The sequence below is a fragment of the Ictidomys tridecemlineatus genome, chromosome 3 (genome assembly GCF_052094955.1).
Source record: "Ictidomys tridecemlineatus isolate mIctTri1 chromosome 3, mIctTri1.hap1, whole genome shotgun sequence".
NCBI lineage: Eukaryota > Metazoa > Chordata > Mammalia > Rodentia > Sciuridae > Ictidomys > Ictidomys tridecemlineatus.
The window spans coordinates 87,830,291-87,848,337 of record NC_135479.1 but is presented as its reverse complement, the minus strand read 5'-3'; the positions used below and the strand labels follow the sequence as shown (position 1 = coordinate 87,848,337).

Below are 18,047 nucleotides of genomic sequence, written 5' to 3'. Positions count from 1 at the left end.
TAACTCAACACTAGCATACTCACCCTGACCTGCCAGTCACCTATGGACTATTTTTTGTTGTTGTGGTTGTGTTTAATTTTCTCAGCCCCTGGTTCACCTGACTCCTTTTCTATTAGAGGCTTGGGAGCTTGCCCTGTCTGGACCCTTAGTGCAACAGCTGACTGGCTTCTGTTTCCATCATTGTGATTGAGCGCCCCCTTAGAGAAGGCTATTTCCGACTCCTGGGTCAATACTGTTACGTGTGCCAGGACCAATCAACAGGACTCGGGCTCAGAAGAGAAACTGGGGCCAGAGAATTCAAAGTGCAGATGGGTAGATTTTGTCCCATGAAGTAAAGGAGTCTCTGGGAAATGGGGCTCAGTGGTAAAACTTCCCTTAGTTCAATCCCCAGTACCAAAAAATTTAAACAAGTAAATCAATTAATCAATCAGGAAATAAAAATACTGAGCTACAAGGTTATTAGGATAATTAAGGGATATTTATGAGCCGGGTGTAGTGATGTGCATATGCAACCCCAGCAATTTGGGAGACTGAGGTACTGAGGCAGGAGGATCATAAGTTGAGGCCAGCCTCAGCTACTTAGTGAGACCGTAAGCAACTTAATGAGACCCTGTCTCAAAATGAAAACACACAAAAAAGGGATGTGGCTTGGTGGATAAGCACCTCTGGGTTCAATCCCCAGTACACACACACACACACACACACACACAGAGATCAATCCCCCAATACCAATGCCCCTCCAAAAAGAGAGAGAGAGAGAGAGAGAGAGAGAGAGAGAGAGAGAGAGAGAGAGAGAGAGAGAGAGAGAGATTTGTTTAGTAAGTTGTAAAGCACTTGAAAACTTAAAGAAGTCTGGAAGGAGATACACCAAATTGTTGATAGCATTTACCTCCAAGAAGTGGTCTTGAATGAAGGCAAAACTAATTCAAAATTTTACTTAATTTTTTTTTTCAATAAGCATGTATTACTTTTGCAAATTAAAAAGTAAAGATTTAAAAATAGTACATAAAGTATATACTGACCCTATAACTAAATCTGGATTTATGGCTCTATTTCTTTGCAGGTGTATATCCTTTCGGTTTTTTCACCCCCCCCCCCCACCTTTGGAATCGTATTGTTAATCATCATTTTGTAAAGTGCTTTTCTTTCTTATTGTAAACAGTGTTCCAAGCCGTTAAACACTCTTTGATAGCATTCCTATAAAGATGTCCAGGGATTTATTCATTTAGCTGGTTCCTTCTTATACCTGGGGTGTCTCTGGCTTTTCCGTATTATAAACAATACTGCCGTGAACAGTCTGTGTCTATTGTCTGATTATTTCCTTAGGATGCCTTCCTAGAAGTGGTGCTGCTGGGTCAAAGGTCAAGCACATCTTCCAGACTTCAGATTCTTATTCCCACGTGGCCTTCCAGAAAGATGGCACCAGGGATGCCCCTGCCAAGAGTAGATTATTGAAAAAACTTAAGTCCAATGCAATGAAACAGTGGACATCCCAAATAATATAGAAGATGACCTGGGTGGGATGCAGTCCTGTGGGCGGATGCAGGCCCTGTAGGGAGGGCTTATTCTTCCCAACCTCCCATCTCCACTGGGACAAAGTTCTCTCAGACACCTTTTGGCATAAGTAGGAGAGGAGACCAGCCTTCCCAGCTCCCCCAGACTGACTCTCTTTTCTTTTTGGGGGTGGTGGTACTGGGGCTTGAACCGAGAGCTCACACATGCTAAGGCAAATGCTCTACCACTGAGCTACGGCCTCAGCCCTTCCCCAGACCCTCTTTCTCTGAGCCAGGATGATGGGGCAGTGGATGGCGCAGGCAGACCTCTCAGCTTCTTGCCTGGCCCACAGCTAGAATGAGGCCCACTGTGCTCGCCTCATTGTCCTCTCCAAATGGTCCTGGGAACTGGCTATGGAGCAGGCCCTGAATAGGAGCAGAGACCCAGATGGCAGAGGCTGCTGCCAGACATTCTCCTGTCCCCTCTCCTGTGCGGAAGTGGAACCTCTCTCTTGCCTGAGATGGTAAGCCTGGGCCTGGCCTTCCCAGCAACACCAAGAAGCTCAGCACTAGCTCCCCCATTCCCTCCGCCCCCCCCCCAGATCTCAAGGAAATGAATAAGAATTCTTTTCATGCTTTTAAGTATTTTTTGTTGTTGTTGTTGTTCTTGCTATTGTTATCAGAAGTCAAATCTGAAGTAGAAAGGAAGGGAGACCTCCGGGAAGTCTTTGACCTCCTATTTCTTCAACAGGCTTGTAGTTCTCAGCTGGTACTGTAATGTTTTAACATTTCCAAAAGGAACAGCAGACAAGGTGGTAGGGGTGGGGTAGGGTGTGTACAAAGGGAACTCTACATCCCTGGGCAGTTGAGAGAGAGAGAAAAAGCAGGCAGATTCATAAAAATGACCATTGACTCTGTAGGTGAGGGGTCTGCAAAGCACTTTTATGCCCCACAGCTCCAAATTGGAAAATCCCCATAGCTATCAGCACTAGAACAGATGAATAGATGCTGGTGTATTTGTGAGGTGGAATAGCATACAGCAACGAAAACCAAGCACCCATCCCTGTGATCACGGAAGCTCTCAAAAAACACAACATTGGGTGAAAGAAGCCTGACATACAAAAGCATGCATCAGATGACCCTGCTTATGTGAAATTCAATTATAGGCAAGGGGTAACTACCGTGTTTAGAAATGCCTGTTACCTGGAAAGCTATAAAGAAGTGAACTTCCATAGAAGTGAGAGGAACTGTTTGCTTTGGTAGAGAGAATGCAGAAGGGTCCCCCAGGGGGCCTTCTGGGTGCTGTGATGAATTTTTTTTTGCTTTTTTTATAAAGAGAAAGGGTTTATTTTAGCTCACATGATGAGCTATTTCTTGACCTGGGAGGTAATTACATGGATTTTTTAACTTTAAAATACTTCTTCAAACTGCTTTCTTGATCTGAGCATTTCCGACAATGTGTGTAGTTTTTCTCAGTTTAAACATTGTGTGCACTTTTTTTTAAAAAAAAAATATTTTTTAGTTGTAGTTGGACACAATACTTTTATTTCACTTGTTTATTTTTATGCTGAGGATTGAACCCACGGTCCCCCACACACAAGGTGAGCGCTCTACCGCTGAGCTACAACCCCAGCCTTTTTTTTTCTTTTTTTTTTTTTGAGTTGGGGTCCTGCTGGGTTGGCCTGGCCAGCCTTGACTCCTGAACTCTGGGCTCCTGTGGTCCTCCTGCCTCAGCCTCCCCAGTTGTTGGGAATACAGGTGCCAATCTCCAGTCCTGGCATTCTGTATATTCTTATGTCCTTGTGTGATTGGAAAGATAAAGGGTCAGCATTTTCTGAGGTTAAATCATGAGCTCACACCAATGTTTTCTTCCTGTGATGTTATCAAAAAGCTCTCTGCGCCTGCACTTGGGCCACTGTGGTGGATGGAAATCAAAGTCTATGACAGGGCAGAGATCAACTCAACTACTGCTTCCAGAGAGCTTTTGACATACTTATCTCATTTAGTCCTCTCAGGGCACTTAAAGTCAGGGTAAGGGCTGGAGGTGTGGCTCAGGGGTAAAGCCCTTGCCTAGCTTGCAGGAGACCCTGGTTTGATTCCTAGCAAGCAAAAAGCAAACAAACAAACAAACAAAAACCCCAAACAAACACACACAAAAAAATCTTAGGGCAGCAAGGGTCAAGTTTAAAGGCAGAAGATACCTGTTAGAAATTTCCCTGTGTTGGAATCAAATTGCTTGAGACCAATGGGGTGTGGTGGCACTTACCTGTAATCACAGTGATTCCAGAGGCTGAGACAGGAGGATCCTGAGTTCAAAGACAGCCTCAGCAATTTATCGAGGATCTAAGCAACTTAGCGAGACTCTGTCTCTAAATAAAATATAAAAAGGGCTGGGGGATGTGACTCCATGGTTAAGCACCCCTGGGTTCAATCCTCAGTACCAAAAAAAAAAAAAAATTGCTGAGATCAAGTGAGAGCTCTGTAAAAATGAGCTTTATAATTCCTCCTTCTAGGGCTCTGGGGAGGAAAAAATTATGTACATGTGTCAAGCACTAAACAGTGCTTGACACATGTACATAATAAATGGTAGAAATGCTATCTTCATGGGGGGGATGGGGGTAGGGGGGGTGGACTCAGCATCACTGGGAAACAGAGGAGGAAGGATCAAGTCACGTTCTTTCTCTAACCATCAGCTTCCATATCCAGGAGAATAAAGTAAGAAGAGCTCTCTGGCTTGTTTTAAAGTGCTATTCCGAGGACTGAATGAGAGTGAATTTGAAAAATCTTTACAAATTGTTTAGCAGTATACAAATGTTAAGATTGACACCTACCATCCCAGCTACTTGGGAGGCTGAGGCAGGAGGATCACAAGTTTGAGGCCAGCCTGGGCAACACAGTGAGACCCCAATCAGAAAGAAAAAAAGAAAGATAGGAAGGAAGAAAGAGAGAAGTAGTTTTGTGTGTGTGTGTGTGTTTGTGAGCGTAAGGACAAAACTAAACTGGGCTTGTGTTTGTGGGTAAAAGGAAACCCTGACTTTACATTTTGACCTATGGAGAGCACTCCCAAGCTGGGGGTACAGGAAAATAAAGGGTTATTCCTGGAAATAGTGACCAAGAGGATTCTTAGCACATCCAAATAGAGCCAGAGTATATAAAATTAGGTCACACTTTAGAAATTAAAGCTTATTGTTAACAAATGTGGACACAAACAATTGTGAACACAAACTCGAGGAAGCCCAGGATTTGTTGGCATCACATATAAACTTCAGGGGGCGAGGGGAGCCCATCTGGGGAGACAGCTCCACGGGCCCAGGTCTGACTTCCATCAGCAGGAACATTCACCTCCTCCCGGCTTCTGTGGTCCCTTGAAGATTATGATGGGGAACACTGTTTGCTCACTGTGCGCTGATTTCTTATATGATTTCTTAGTACTAAATTAATCGTTAGTGGTAAATATCTCGTTCAAGATCACAATAATTTTGTGGGATGGGCTGCTTTGCTCAGTTCCATTTTTGGGAGACCTCAGTCATTTGTCCAAGGCCTTGCTCACAGGATTTGGGCCCAGACCGTCTGGTTCTAGACTTCTCCTTCTCGCCTACAGCTTTTCAGTTTGGCTAATTTATCAGGGATGGTGACCACTGACACAATGATTAGATGATAATTCCTTATCTTTTTAAAATTGGGCTTAGAATTTCTCAACTTTTTAAATTTTATTTTGGTGGGTCTGGGGATTGAACTCAGGGCCTCATGCATGCTAAGCAAGTGCTTTACCACTGAGCCACATCTCTACCCACCCACCCCCACCGCCCCCATGCCTTTTAACATTTTTATTTTAAGATAAGTTCTGGCTAAGTTGCCCAGGCTGCCTTCAAATTTGTGATCCTCCTGCCTCGGCCTCCTGAGTAGCTGGGATTACAATCAAGCACCACCATGCTGGTTTCCTCCTCCTTCTTCTTCTCTAGAGATGGAACCCAGGGCACTTTACCACTGAGCCATGACCCCAATCCGTTTTTATTTTTTATTTGAGGAAAGGGTCTCACTAAGTTGTTTAGGGATACAGTGGTAAAGCTGGTCTTGATCTTGTGAGCCTCTTGCCTCAGCCTCCTGAGTCGATGGGATTGTAGGCATCTACCTCTGTGCCCAGTTCTAAACTTCTTAAAGTCCAACTTTCATCACCTTTGAGTTCAATGTGTTGATCAATTCAACCTCAAAAACTGCAAAAGTTAAACGACTTTATTTGGGGTCTTAGGAATTGCAATTTGGGAGCCACAGGTTTAGATGGCTCTAAAGGGTTGCTTTACCATGGAGCTGCATTTCCAGTCCTTTTTTTCTTTTTTTTGGGGGGGGGGGTGGAGGGTGGGGTGGGGTTCAGGGGATTGAACTCAGGGGCACTGGAACACTGAGCCACATCCCCAGCTCTATTTTGTATTTTATTTATAGAGACAGGGTCTCACTGAGCTGCTTAGTGCCTCACTTTTTCGGAGGTTGGCTTTGAACTCGCAGTCCTCCTGCCTCAACCTCCAAAGCCGCTGGGATTATAGGCATGGGACACCGCGCCCAGCTCCTTTTCTTTTTGAGACAGGGTTTTGCTGAGTTGCTGAGCCTGGCCTCAAACTTGGAATCTTCTCAGCGTCCCCAGGATTACCGTCTTGTGCCATCACTTTAACAATTTTAATTGACTTTTTGGTTTCAATTCTAGAGTCAGGCAACATTTCATTCCATATAGTGGTGTAAGTGTTCCCATGAGCCCCGTTGAAAAGGTGGGTTTCATAAATAGAAAAGGAACGAAGAAAGCACCAACAAAACCCAAAGCTGATCGGTCACTTCCCAGTTACTTCCTTTGTGAATAAGGGACAGGGAGACAGAACCATAGAAACATAACTGCTTCCCATCCGGTCACTTCAGGTTACCTTTGTGTGTGTGACGGTTAAAGCAGCGAGAACTTCATCATCATGCCAATTGAAACTGGCCTGGGTGGCGCTCTGGATATTTACCTCCCTGGCTCGGAGTTCCGTGAAGTTTGGATAAGTCTGGTGGTGGCACTTTAGCGTGAGTGACTCCATTTTGATTTTCAACCTGGTCTGTAGGGATCTAGTGGAGGAGTTTAGTCCTAAGCCCTGGCTTCCTGTGCCTGAGTGAAGACTGGGAGGGAGGAGTAAAGAGAAGAGCGTGGGAATACACAGCCTGAGAGCCGCCGCCCTCGTGTGACAAAAGAATCAACAAGCTGTGACCAGCAGGCACAATTCCCTTCAGCACAGAATGCGGAAGTCTAGTCTTGCACACAGAGATAGAAATCATAATGTGTTATTAATAACCTGAAGATCTGCCTGAAAGCTGGGTACGGTGGTGCACATCTATCATCCCAGTGACTCGGGAGGCTGAGGCAGGAGGGTCGCGAGTTCAGAGCCCAGCCTCAGCAATCTAGTGAGGCCCTAAGCAACTAGCGAGACCCTGTCTGTAAATAAAATACAAAATAGGGTGGGGGATGTGGCTCAGTGGTGGAGTGCCACTGGATTTAAAAAAAAAGAAAGAAAGAAAGATTTGATGGAACAGCACATTAGAACACATAGTCTGATTGTCCTGTGTTCCTAACATCTCTTCTTAAATTGCCTTTGGGGCTGCCTTCACCCAGAGTGGCCAAAGTGGCCAGCTACCCATTGGCAGGGGGGCGAATGGCTGGCTCTGTTGATGCTACGGAGAAGGTCAAGGATGCCCAGGGCTCTGTCCCCAGTTTATAGTGCCAGACATTCCAGAACTTACCAGCCGCCCCTTTCTGATACCAATGGTGAGGACGTACCCTAGCTCACATGGGTTGTGCGGCTGCCAGGCTTTGGGATCCAAGATAGGAGATTAATTCAAAGTGAGTTGTTTTTTTTTTTTTTTTTCCCTCAAGCAGAAAAAAAAAAAAATTGGCAATTGATAGAACTAAGGAAATGAGCTGAGAAAAAGCCAAACAAAGAACAGTGGGTGGATGATTCATGAGGTGGGGTTCTCTTTTCTGGCAAAAAAAAAAAAATGTTATTACAAGATTGTAATCTGCCTTGGCTGTCTTATTCTTTAATGACCATGTTCTCTTTCGGAATTATAAGTGTAGGTTTGGCCTGGGAAGGGGGAAAGAGTTGAAATGAAGGACTTTTATTATAAGTGGGCCCATTGTCTCCACTGGACTTTCCCTCGAGGGCTGCGGACATGACCTCTTCTCCAGTCCTACAGCTAAGTCCCAGTGCCCCTTGTCTGGGCAATGTGATTCATGATGTCTTGCCACCTTTGAGGACACAAGGCAGACAGAGTTTTTTCTTTCTTTTTTTTTTTTTTTTTAAGATCTGCCTTGGTTTGCTCCAAAGAAATGGAGGCATTATTTGTTGATTACATTATTTGAGGCTCTCTAACTCTTCCCTTATTGCAACTGTAAACACTTTCATTGTCTAAACCAATAATAGCCCAGGTGCGGGCAGGGACTCTTTTCTTCAGACAGGAAGACCCCAGGAAGAGCCATCAATCAGGGACCATTCACAGTGTACAATTGGTGGGTGTCTGTCATTTCCAGTGTGGCTGAAGAGATAAGTCTGGAAGTGAAACTGCCTGGATTTGGATTGAGGAGAGGAAAATTGTAAGCATCGCCCTCCCAGGGTGCACCTGGAGAGGGCTTGCTTCAAGAATGATAGTTTCTATTATCAGTCGGGAAAAAAAAAGTTGAAAAAAACATGAAATTAGAGGGCAAAAAAAATCTTTCCATCAGGGAGAGGTGAGCAGTGACAGGTGTTGGGGTGGGTGGATATAAAACAGCAGGCACAAGAGCTGAGTCACACATGTGTTACTGGAAAATTGGGTGGGGACTGGCCTGATCTGGAAAGAACTAATAGGAAAGTTTCCTTCCAGGGTCTGGGGGTGTGGCCCAGTGGTGGAGGTCATGCTTAGCATGTTTGAGGTCCAGCACCACACACACACACACACACACACACACACACACACACACACACACACACACGATAAAATAAAAAAGTTCCCTCCCACAATTAAAATATAAGGTATGGGGCTGGGGATGTGGCTCAAGCGGTAACGCACTCCCCTGGCATGTGCGGGGTGCTGGGTTTGATCCTCAGCACCACATAAAAATAAAATAAAGATATGGGGCTGGGGATGTGGCTCAAGCGGTAGTGTGCTCACCTAGCATGCGTGCGGCCCGGGTTCGATCCTCAGCACCACATACAAACTAAGATGTTGTGTCCACCAAATACTAAAAAATAAATATTAAAATTCTCTCTCTCTCTCAAAAAAAAAATAAAGATGTTGTGTCCACCGAAAGCTAAAAAATAAATATTAAAAAATATATATATATAAGTTATGTACTGATAATCTATAGATAAATCTGGGTTTTAGGAACTGTGTGCTTGGAATTGAATCGAGGATCCTTGAAGTATTTGTGTCCTACAGACTGTTACTTCATCTCCCAAATCCCCTCCCCTTAAATGTAAAATGGGCATCTAGGGGTATCAACCATCTTGGGCTGGGGAGAGAGCAAATGATTAATTCATGGACATCATGGAGAAAGCACTTAGCAGACGCTAGCTATTAATTGTCACAAAGGGGCTGGGGATGTGGCTCAAGCGGTAGCGCGCTCGCCTGGCATGCGTGCGGCCCAGGTTCGATCCTCAGCACCACATACCAACAAAGATGTTGTGTCCGCCGAGAACTAAAAAATAAATATTAAAAAACAAAACTCTCTCTCTCTCTCTCTCTCCTCTCTCACTCTCTCTTTAAAAAACAAAATTGTCACAAAGGCTGTGACATCACAATGACTCTTCTGTAGCACAAATCAGTCGGATATTTCAGTTTTTAATTAGTTATGTGATCTTGGGGCTAAGTTTTCTCATCTGTAAGATGAGGGAATTGGATCAGATAAGGTCTAAACTGACTTTATTAAAGTCTATATTAAGTCTGGAATTATACTCTGTGCATTTTCCTAGTGTAAATAGTGAGGCAGACAAGCGGCACCTGTCTTGGACACACAGACCCAGGGACAGGCTGAGAGGTAACTCTTCACCTGAGGAAGGTGTTCCTCTGTGCTGCTAGTCCTCTACGATGTCATCAGAGGGGCACAGGAGCGTGACCTGGTAGCCTTTCTGTGGGTCAACCTGGGAAGGTCGATCAGAAGCCTTAGAAGTATTTGTGCCTTTACTGGGGTATGGGAGAAGCTCAGAAGGCTGAGGCAGGAGGATTGCCAGCCTTGGCAACTTGAGACCTTGTCTTATATGTGAGAGAGAGAGAGAGAGAGAGAGAGAGAGAGAGAGAGAGAGAGAGAGAGAGAGAGAGAGAGAGAGAGGAGAGAGAAGAGAGGCTGGGGATGTAGCTCAGTACCAAAACAAAAATAAAAACAAAAATCCTAAAGAAAACAAAATCCTATTACAAATTCTGAGGGTAGGAGGGTCTCTTGGACTTTGGAGGGTTTGACAGCTCAGTTACGTCATCAAGAATCCAGGCCTAGTCAGGTGCAATAGCCTGAGGATCACAAGTTCAAGACCAGTCTAGGTAACTTGCTGAGACCCTCCCTCAAATTTTTAAAAAAGGGCTGGGGTGTAGCTCAGTGTGTGAGTCTCATTTTCCATCTCTAGAACTGGGGGTGGGGAGGTGGGAGGGTGAGGGGCAGGCCTTTCCAACTTGCTGTTCTGCCTCCTTATGCATCTGCCCTGGGGTCGACCACCCTGTTGTTGTTGCCTCTCTTGTTGCCAAAGGGTTCTGAGCCTGATCCCGCAGAAAGACCAAAGTCCAAGAGATGAGTGTTGAGGAAAAAGAAAGGCTTTACTCAGTGGTCAAAGACTGGAGAAGAGGGAGCTTTGCTCAGAGATTCAACTTCACAACTCCAGGGGCTGAGGGGTTCCAGATGTAGGAGGGGAATAACGAGGGGAGGAAGAGGCTAGTGAAGGGGAGGTGTATTCATATCTTCTCTGGGACCTCCAAGGAACCCAGGTGCCACTTCTCTTCATTCCTTTCATGGCCTGGTGTCTGCGGTCATGGTGTCTGGTAAGTGTGTTCTGTCTTGGGGGGTGGGAGACAAGGCATGTCTAGGTCAAGTTAGCCTTATATTATACTTTTTGGACAAAACATGTCTCAGATGACTGACATGTCTTCGTGCTAATCTGAGTAGAATCTAACCAAAAGGTTAAGGCAACAAAGGAGATGGACACAATATGAAGACAGAGATACCAAGCCTTTTCATTCTGTTCCAGTCACTCATTGGACATCTGTAGGCCCCAGTGAAGAGTCAGTGTTCTCAGCAAAAGTGGCCTTCCGGTCCCTGAAGAGTACCTGGGCAACCGTTGTCATCTTAACCCTCATATCAGAGGGTCGTCTAGCAAAGCCAGTGGGGGACAAATAATGTATTGTCAGCTGTGTAGCCTCCAAAATTAGTGATTTTTTAAGGCAATTCGAACCAAGTGAAGCTAGAGGGTTTTTTAATTTTTTTGGTTTTGATTTTTTTATTGGTAACAGTGTAACAGAATGAATACATTAAAAAAGAGATGACAAAAAGTAGTTTCTTTTGTGTATTTCTCTCCTAGGCCAGAAATCCACCCAAGAAACAGCTCAACAGGCACCTGATTACTTTTTATTGGCCAAGACGAGGACACATGACTATGCGCAGGCCAATCATTGGCAAAGAAGACGTTTGTTTTAGACCAATCTTTTTTTTTTTTTTGGGGGGGGGGCGGCTACCTGGCATTGAACTCAGGGGCCTGGACCACTGAGCCACATCTCCAGCCCTGTTTTGTATTTTATTTAGAGACGGGGTCTCCCTGAGTTTCTAGTGCCTCCCTAAATTGCTGACACTGGCTTTGAACCAGCAATCTCCTGCCTCAGCCTCAGGAGCCGCTGGGATTACAGGTGTGCACCACCACACCCTGCATAGACCAATCTTTTTTTTTTTTTTTTTTTTTTTTTTAGACAGTGTAAGAGAGGGAGAGAGAGAGAGAGAGAGAGAGAGAGAGAGAGAGAGAGAGAGAGAGAGAGAGAGAGAGAGAGAATTTTTAGTATTTATTTTTTAGTTCTCGGCGGACACAACATCTTTGTTGGTATGTGGTGCTGAGGATCGAACCCGGGCTGCACGCATGCCAGGCGAGCGCGCTACCTCTTGAGTCACATCCCCAGCCCAAGACCAATCTTTATTGTAAACAATCCTATAGCCAACGTTCATCACATGAGCCAGGACATGTGGCTTTCCTGGACAACATTTGGCATCTGTGTGAAAAAGAGGAGAGATGGCCATTGGGTGAACTGCCCTTTGTCCTTCCTCTCCTGTCTTTCCTTCCAAGAGACCCAGAAAATAGATGGCCCATGGCAGGGCCAAGGTCAGGGACAGAGACAGGGAACAGGGGAGATGGTTTTTGTTCATTGGTGAAATTCATAGTTATTCTGCAGAATAATGGCAGATATGGAAGAAACTGTGGACATGGAAGAAGACAGCAGATCCCGCTACCCTAGAGTGACTTCCATCTAGTCACATGCTGACATTCTGTCACATTTCTAATGAACCCCCAGACTGGAGCAACGATGTAGTCTGGAAAGTAAATTCGTGGCTGTGAGGCCACAGATCACTGGGGCCTGCTTTCCTCTCACTGTGTTTCCTCCCTTAGGTTCTAGTCTAGGGCCTTCCTATTCTTACTCTCATCTTTTATATCTTGAAAGCCTCTCATCCATCTTTCACTTCCTGCTGGGTCAGTGATAGCTTCTGGGGAAAGGCCAGTGCCTCCTTGATTGTTTTCCCCCTTGGGGCCTTGTTCTCATCCTCTGCAAATGGAATCAGAGCATAAGGCAGAGGCAGCAGGGTCCTTGGGCAGAAGCACAGTTGACCAGCCAGGGGATGCTTCAAGGAGAGCCAGTGATGTACTGGTCATGCTTAACATCTGGCTCTCCAGAAAAAATAAACCCCAGCGTGTAAAATTCGCCTATTTTTTATGGTGCAAGTATTCCCACAGTGCCTGTTTCAAACTGTCATGGGATGTCACATGAATAGGAAATGGTGAGCTCAATGGAACCTAGCACAACAGGGGTCAAGCATCAGGTAGGCCTCTTCCACACAGAGGAGAACTAGGCACAGAATTTCCAGAATCTTCTCCCCAGAAAACTTCCACATATTCACATCTCCCCTTGGACTTGGAATTCCACTTTCCCCACTGTCCTGCCTCTTCACTGAATGAAGTTACACTGGTCCATTGTGGAGGGGATGCTCTTGGGGACCTCTCCCGACACAGATCATCTGTTCCTTCTCTGTGGCTTCAGGGAGACATAGGAGAGAATCATCAACTTAGTGCAACATCTATGGCTAATTACCTGAGCTAATTAATCTATGATTATGAGAAAAGAAAATGGATAGGAGAAGGTGAATGGAGAGTCGGTTATTTAAATTCTCAGGGATCCGGACATGGTGGTGCAGCCCCCATAATCCCAGCAGAGGCTGAGACAGGAGGATCGTGAGTTCAAAGCCAGCCTCAGCAACTTAGTGAAGCTCTAAGCAACTCAGTGAGACCCTGTCTCTAAATAAAATACAAAAACGGGTTGGGGCTGTGGCTCAGTGGTAAAGGACCCTTGGGTTCAATCCCTGGTATCATAAATAAATAAACAAATTCTCCGAGAATCTGATTTCAGTTAATACTTTTGATCTTCTTAAGTTCCTGTTCCAAAATCAAGTAGATTTACTTATTTCTCTTCCCTTTATTCATCCCTACGCACCATGGAAGGGCATTGTGAATGAGAAGATGACCAAGAATGGGCCGTGAAGGGGAAAGGATGATCATATAGTCCACAGACTGCCCGTCAGGCCCCAGTGACCCTGCATGGGTCACACGCAGAACTGGAACAGCGAATGTTGCTGACAAGGACATACCCAGCTATAACAATGCTGAAACACCCACGTGTCGGGACAGAGCTGCTCACTGCTGTTTTACGGGCCCAGCCCTAAAACATGACCAAGCAAAAGCCAGGCCTGAGGGCACACCGCCCCCAAAAGCCAAGTGCAGACAGGGCATGGAATGTGTGTTCGGGTGAGCTGTTCTTTCACCATTGTCCACTGTGTTACTGGTTATGACACGTGCCAGATCAGCCTTCGCCCTGCAGTCTACCGGTATTCGTTAAAACAACACTCCAAGAGCCAGTCTGGCTGTGTCTGTTGGCCTGGCTGGGATTTTCCACTTTCAGGGAGGTGTAATAAGGGTTTACAAGTCCTAACTTCCCAGCTTTTGGAAAACAAGTCTTCTAAAGCATAAACCCGAAAGAAATTCTTTTAAGAATGAGAGAAAGAAAGGAAAACAGATTTGGCATCAACTAAAAAGCAGTAAGAATTAAATAAAAATGTCAGGAGGCCTTGGTTTGAGACGAAACTCCTGCCTTAGGGGCCCTAACAGACCAGGCTAAAAATCAAAATGGAGTTGCTCACGCTAAGTTCCAGGTCATCAAGGTGAAACTAAACTCTATTCAACCTTGGGAGCAATTAGGGATTAGAGGGGTAATAACCACATTTCCCTTTTAATTGGCATGATAATGAAGTTCCCTCTGCCTAATCCTTAGAGGGTTGGCAACCTGAAGTAACCTGATGTTTACAAATCGGAGACCTTTCCGTTCTGTCTCCTGTCCCAGCCTTAACAATAAAAGTAGCTTTGAAATGACCAATCTAGGGCTGGGGATGTGGCTCAAGCGGTAGTGCGCTCCCCTGGCATGCCTGCGGCCCAGGTTTGATCCTCAGCACCACATACAAACAAAGATGTTGTGTCCGCTGAGAACTAAAAAATAAATATTAAAAAAAAAATTCTCTCTCTCTCTCCTCTCTCACTCTCTCTTAAAAAAAAAAAAAAAGAAAAAAGAAAGAGAGAAATGACCAATCTGCCTTTTGTTCTTTGGGCTGGCTTTCTCCTGTCCTTTTCTGGGCTATAAAACCCCACCTCTTCTGCTGGGCTCCCTGGAGCACTTACTCTATTTTATGGAATGAAGGGTTGCCCAATCCCAGAATTTAAAGTAAAGATTAAGATTGTTAAATTGGGGGCTGGGGATATGGCTCAAGCGCCTGGCATGCGTGCGGCCCGGGTTTGATCCTCAGCACCACATACAAAACAAAGATGTTGTGTCCACCGAAAAACCGAAAAATAAATATTGAAATTCTCTCTCTCTCTTTCTCTCTCTCTCTCTCTCTCTCTCTCTCTCTCTCTCTCTCTCTCTCTCTTAAAAAAAAAAAAAGATTGTTAAATTGTTGTCATTGTGTCCTTTGACACAATAGAAACAGGAAAAATTATAGGTCCACATTGTCTAATAGGTGAAGCCAGAATTAGACAGGCAGATGGGCAAGGGTCAGGTCCAGAAAAATAGAGGGATTGAAATGTTAATTTCTTCCAAGCCCTTTCTCTAACCAGTTGCTAAGGTAAACTGTCCCAGGGATCGTTCCTCCCTATAGAGAGTTATAAAAGTAGTTGATGATACCCCCTTCCTGCTTGGATCACTCTTCCCTGGCCCCTCCAGCCCACCTGTTTCCCACCTTTTGGCCATTCCACCAAGTATCTCCTGGGCCTAGTCACAAATGTAGAAGGAGAGAGATAACAAAGGAAGTCTAGGACATATAAAAAAAAGGCAGAACACCCTCACTTCTGGGGATACCAGGATACCAGCTGTGTCTCCTTTCTCCCTCTGGGGAGAAATCTGTTACCTCTTTTAAAATAAACCCTGCTTTATATGCTTGCCTTAGTGTGCTTCTCTAATGTTATATACTTCAATGTATGAAGGAACAGAACAAGTCACCTGTAACCAGTGGTATTATATTAATATCTTCAAAAGAGTAAAATGTAAAACATCCAGTGGGTCCAGATGGGGAGATAGTCATTGTCTATTCTGGGCTGTATTCCCATTTCCTGCAATAAGATGCTATTTCGGGATCCATGCAGGTAAGCCCTGAGTTAATATTTGTTGGATGAATGAACATAGACATTGATGTAGCTGTGCAGGGGGTTACCTGACTGTAATCCCTGCTACTCTGGAGGCTAAGGCCAGCCTGGGCAACTTATTGAGACTCTGCCTCAAATTTTGAAAAATATTTTAAAAGGCCTGGGGATGTAGCTCAGTAATAAAATGTCCCTGGGTTCAATCCCCAGTCCCCCCAAATAAGTAAATAAATAAATGGGATTTTTCTTTCCATCCCTGAGCAGTCTGGTCCACAGGACTGGAAGTAGGTGAGTGGCACGAGCCAAGCCAGGAGCAAGATTTAAGGAGACACTCGCTGTCCAGTTTTTGTAATTGTCCATACTATACATGACGAAGAATGTCACCTTCAATATCTGTGTCCTAGGTGGCTCACTCTCACTCCAGCCTGCTACTCCATTTAGGGACTATGAAATATATTTTTTAAATTATTTCTTATTTGAGCGTATTCCACTAACTCTCAGCTCTAAGGCCATAGGAGACATTTTAGGACAGAGGCAGTTCCTACTTTGAGCCACTGGTGATCTTACTGCTAAGTGGTGTCAGATAGACCTGGGTTAACTCAGGGCTTTCTGTGTCCTGGGGCAGGTTAGTTAACCTCTAGAGTTTCCCTTTCATCTATAAAATTCAGATTTACCTACTGTGAGCTTTGGAAGCAGTACATGAAAACGTGCCCAGCACCTAGCACATCACATGTACTCCGTAAGTGGAAGCATTCATTGTGTTGTTATTATTGATGGTAGTGGTGGTGATATCACTGGCACTGACCTGGTTATTACTTTCTTTTCTTTTCTCTTTTTTTTTTTTTTTTTTTTTTGGTACCAGGGATTGAACCCAGAGGTGCTTAACCACTGAGCCACATTCTAAGCCCTATTTGTATTTTATTTAGAGACAGAGTCTCAGTGAGTTGTTTTAGGGCCTCCCTAAGTTGCTGAGGCTGGCTTTGAACTCATGATTCTCCTGCCTCAGCCTCTGGATCTGCAGGTGCCACACCTGGCCCCAGGTAACTATTTTTAGGAGAGAGCTTGCTAAAAAAAAAAAAAAATACTCAAAACCTGGGCTGGGGTTGTGGCTCAGTGGTAGAGCAGAGTGCTTGCCTAGCATGTGTGAGGCACTGGGTTTATTCTTAGTACCACATAAAAATAAGCAAATAAAATAAAGGCATTCTGCCCCTCTACAACTACAAACTAAATTAAAACAAAAACAAAAACCTCAAAAACTCTACCCAAGGACTCATCTGGCAGATTCACAGAAAATTTAGACTTCAGCAACTCAAGTGGAACAAGACTATGCTAGGAGTTCCCTACATTAAATGAATCCTGGCCATAAAGTAGACAGTTACCTGTGCTCAAGGACTACAGATAATTTTTTGGTACTAAGGATTGAACCCAGGGCCTCACACATGTGAGCTGAGTACTCCACCACTGAGCTACAACTCTAGATCCCCTTTTTAAAGATCTTATTTTGAGACTAAGTGCCCAGACTGACCTCAAACTTGAAATCCTTCTTCCTCAGCCTCCCAAGTAGCTAGGATTATAGGCATGCACCACTGCATCCCACTGGATAATTTCTTTTTTTTTTTTCTCTAAATATGTCCCATGCAACATTTGGGACATATTTATACCAGAAAAAAAAAACATTTATTGCTTCTATGCAACTCAGATTTAACAGGCATCCTGCATTTTATCTGTCAACCAGGAGAAGGGGAGTTGCTGGATCAGGAACTCAAAAATATTGCCTGCATTGGGTGCGGCTCTGGAATGTTCATGGCAAGGATGGCCCCAGGGCTCAGCAACTCAGCAGATTAACAGAGGAACTGCTGAAGTCTTTCTTGGTGCTTTGGCTTTTGGCTTTCTCCTTCTTGCTTCTCTCTGCCCCAACAGCTTTTCCCACTGCATGCTGGGGCTGGATGCAGGGATGGGCAAGACAGCTGGCAATGCAGATGGGAGAGGCAGGGTGGGGTACATTAGTTTAAAAATAAACTGTAGTCGGTTGGCCGTGCACCTCAACTGGACCCTGGGGGGAATGCTAGCTGCCTTTTGGGGTTGCCACCATCACCCCAGCCCTTGGTTTAGGGGATCTTCTCCCTACTGTGTGTTTCATAAGACAACAAAAGGAGATTGGGCTCTTTCTAAAAGCTTTTGCTGAAGCCTCAGGTTCCTGATCCCCGGTGACATTCTGAGTTGGGTTAACGGATAGTCCTCAAATAAAAGAATGATCCTGACTGTCAAACAGAAATAAAAATGAACACAAAAGATGCGATTGAATTCAGCAAGGAGGAAACCTGGTGTTAAAATTATTGAAACAAAGAAAGCACAAGGGCGGGTGGAGCAAGGGACATTGGAATGAATGAGCAGATGGACATAAAGCTGGCTTGGGGAGTGTGTGGGCAGAATCCTGGGCCCCAAATTCAGGTGCTGAAGTCCTAACCCCCAACACTTCACAACTCTGTTTGGAGATAGGATCTTTAAAGAGGAAATTAAGTTAAAATGAGGTCATTGAGGTGGGCCCTAATCCAATCCAATTGGTTCTCCTATGAGAAAAGAAGATTAAGACGCAGAGACAAGACAGCCCACAAGACAGGAGCCATGACTCAGAAAA

At 44.8% G+C, this 18,047-nt stretch overlaps 1 protein-coding gene and 1 non-coding gene across 2 annotated transcripts in view; both read right to left on the bottom strand.

Annotated features, from left to right (window-relative positions):
* Nucleotides 1–1,194: 1,194 nt before the first annotated feature.
* Nucleotides 1,195–18,047, bottom strand: part of Grk7 (G protein-coupled receptor kinase 7) — a 61,328-nt gene continuing 44,475 nt past the window's right edge. Inside the window, exon 4 of the mRNA XM_078040972.1 lies at nt 1,195–1,434. Coding sequence (XP_077897098.1) covers nt 1,383–1,434 — 52 coding nt within the window. The 3' untranslated portion in view covers nt 1,195–1,382. The remainder of the gene's footprint in view (nt 1,435–18,047) is intronic.
* Trnaa-agc (transfer RNA alanine (anticodon AGC)) lies at nt 5,210–5,288 on the bottom strand. The gene has a single exon. It is a non-coding gene; the product is annotated as a tRNA-Ala (tRNA).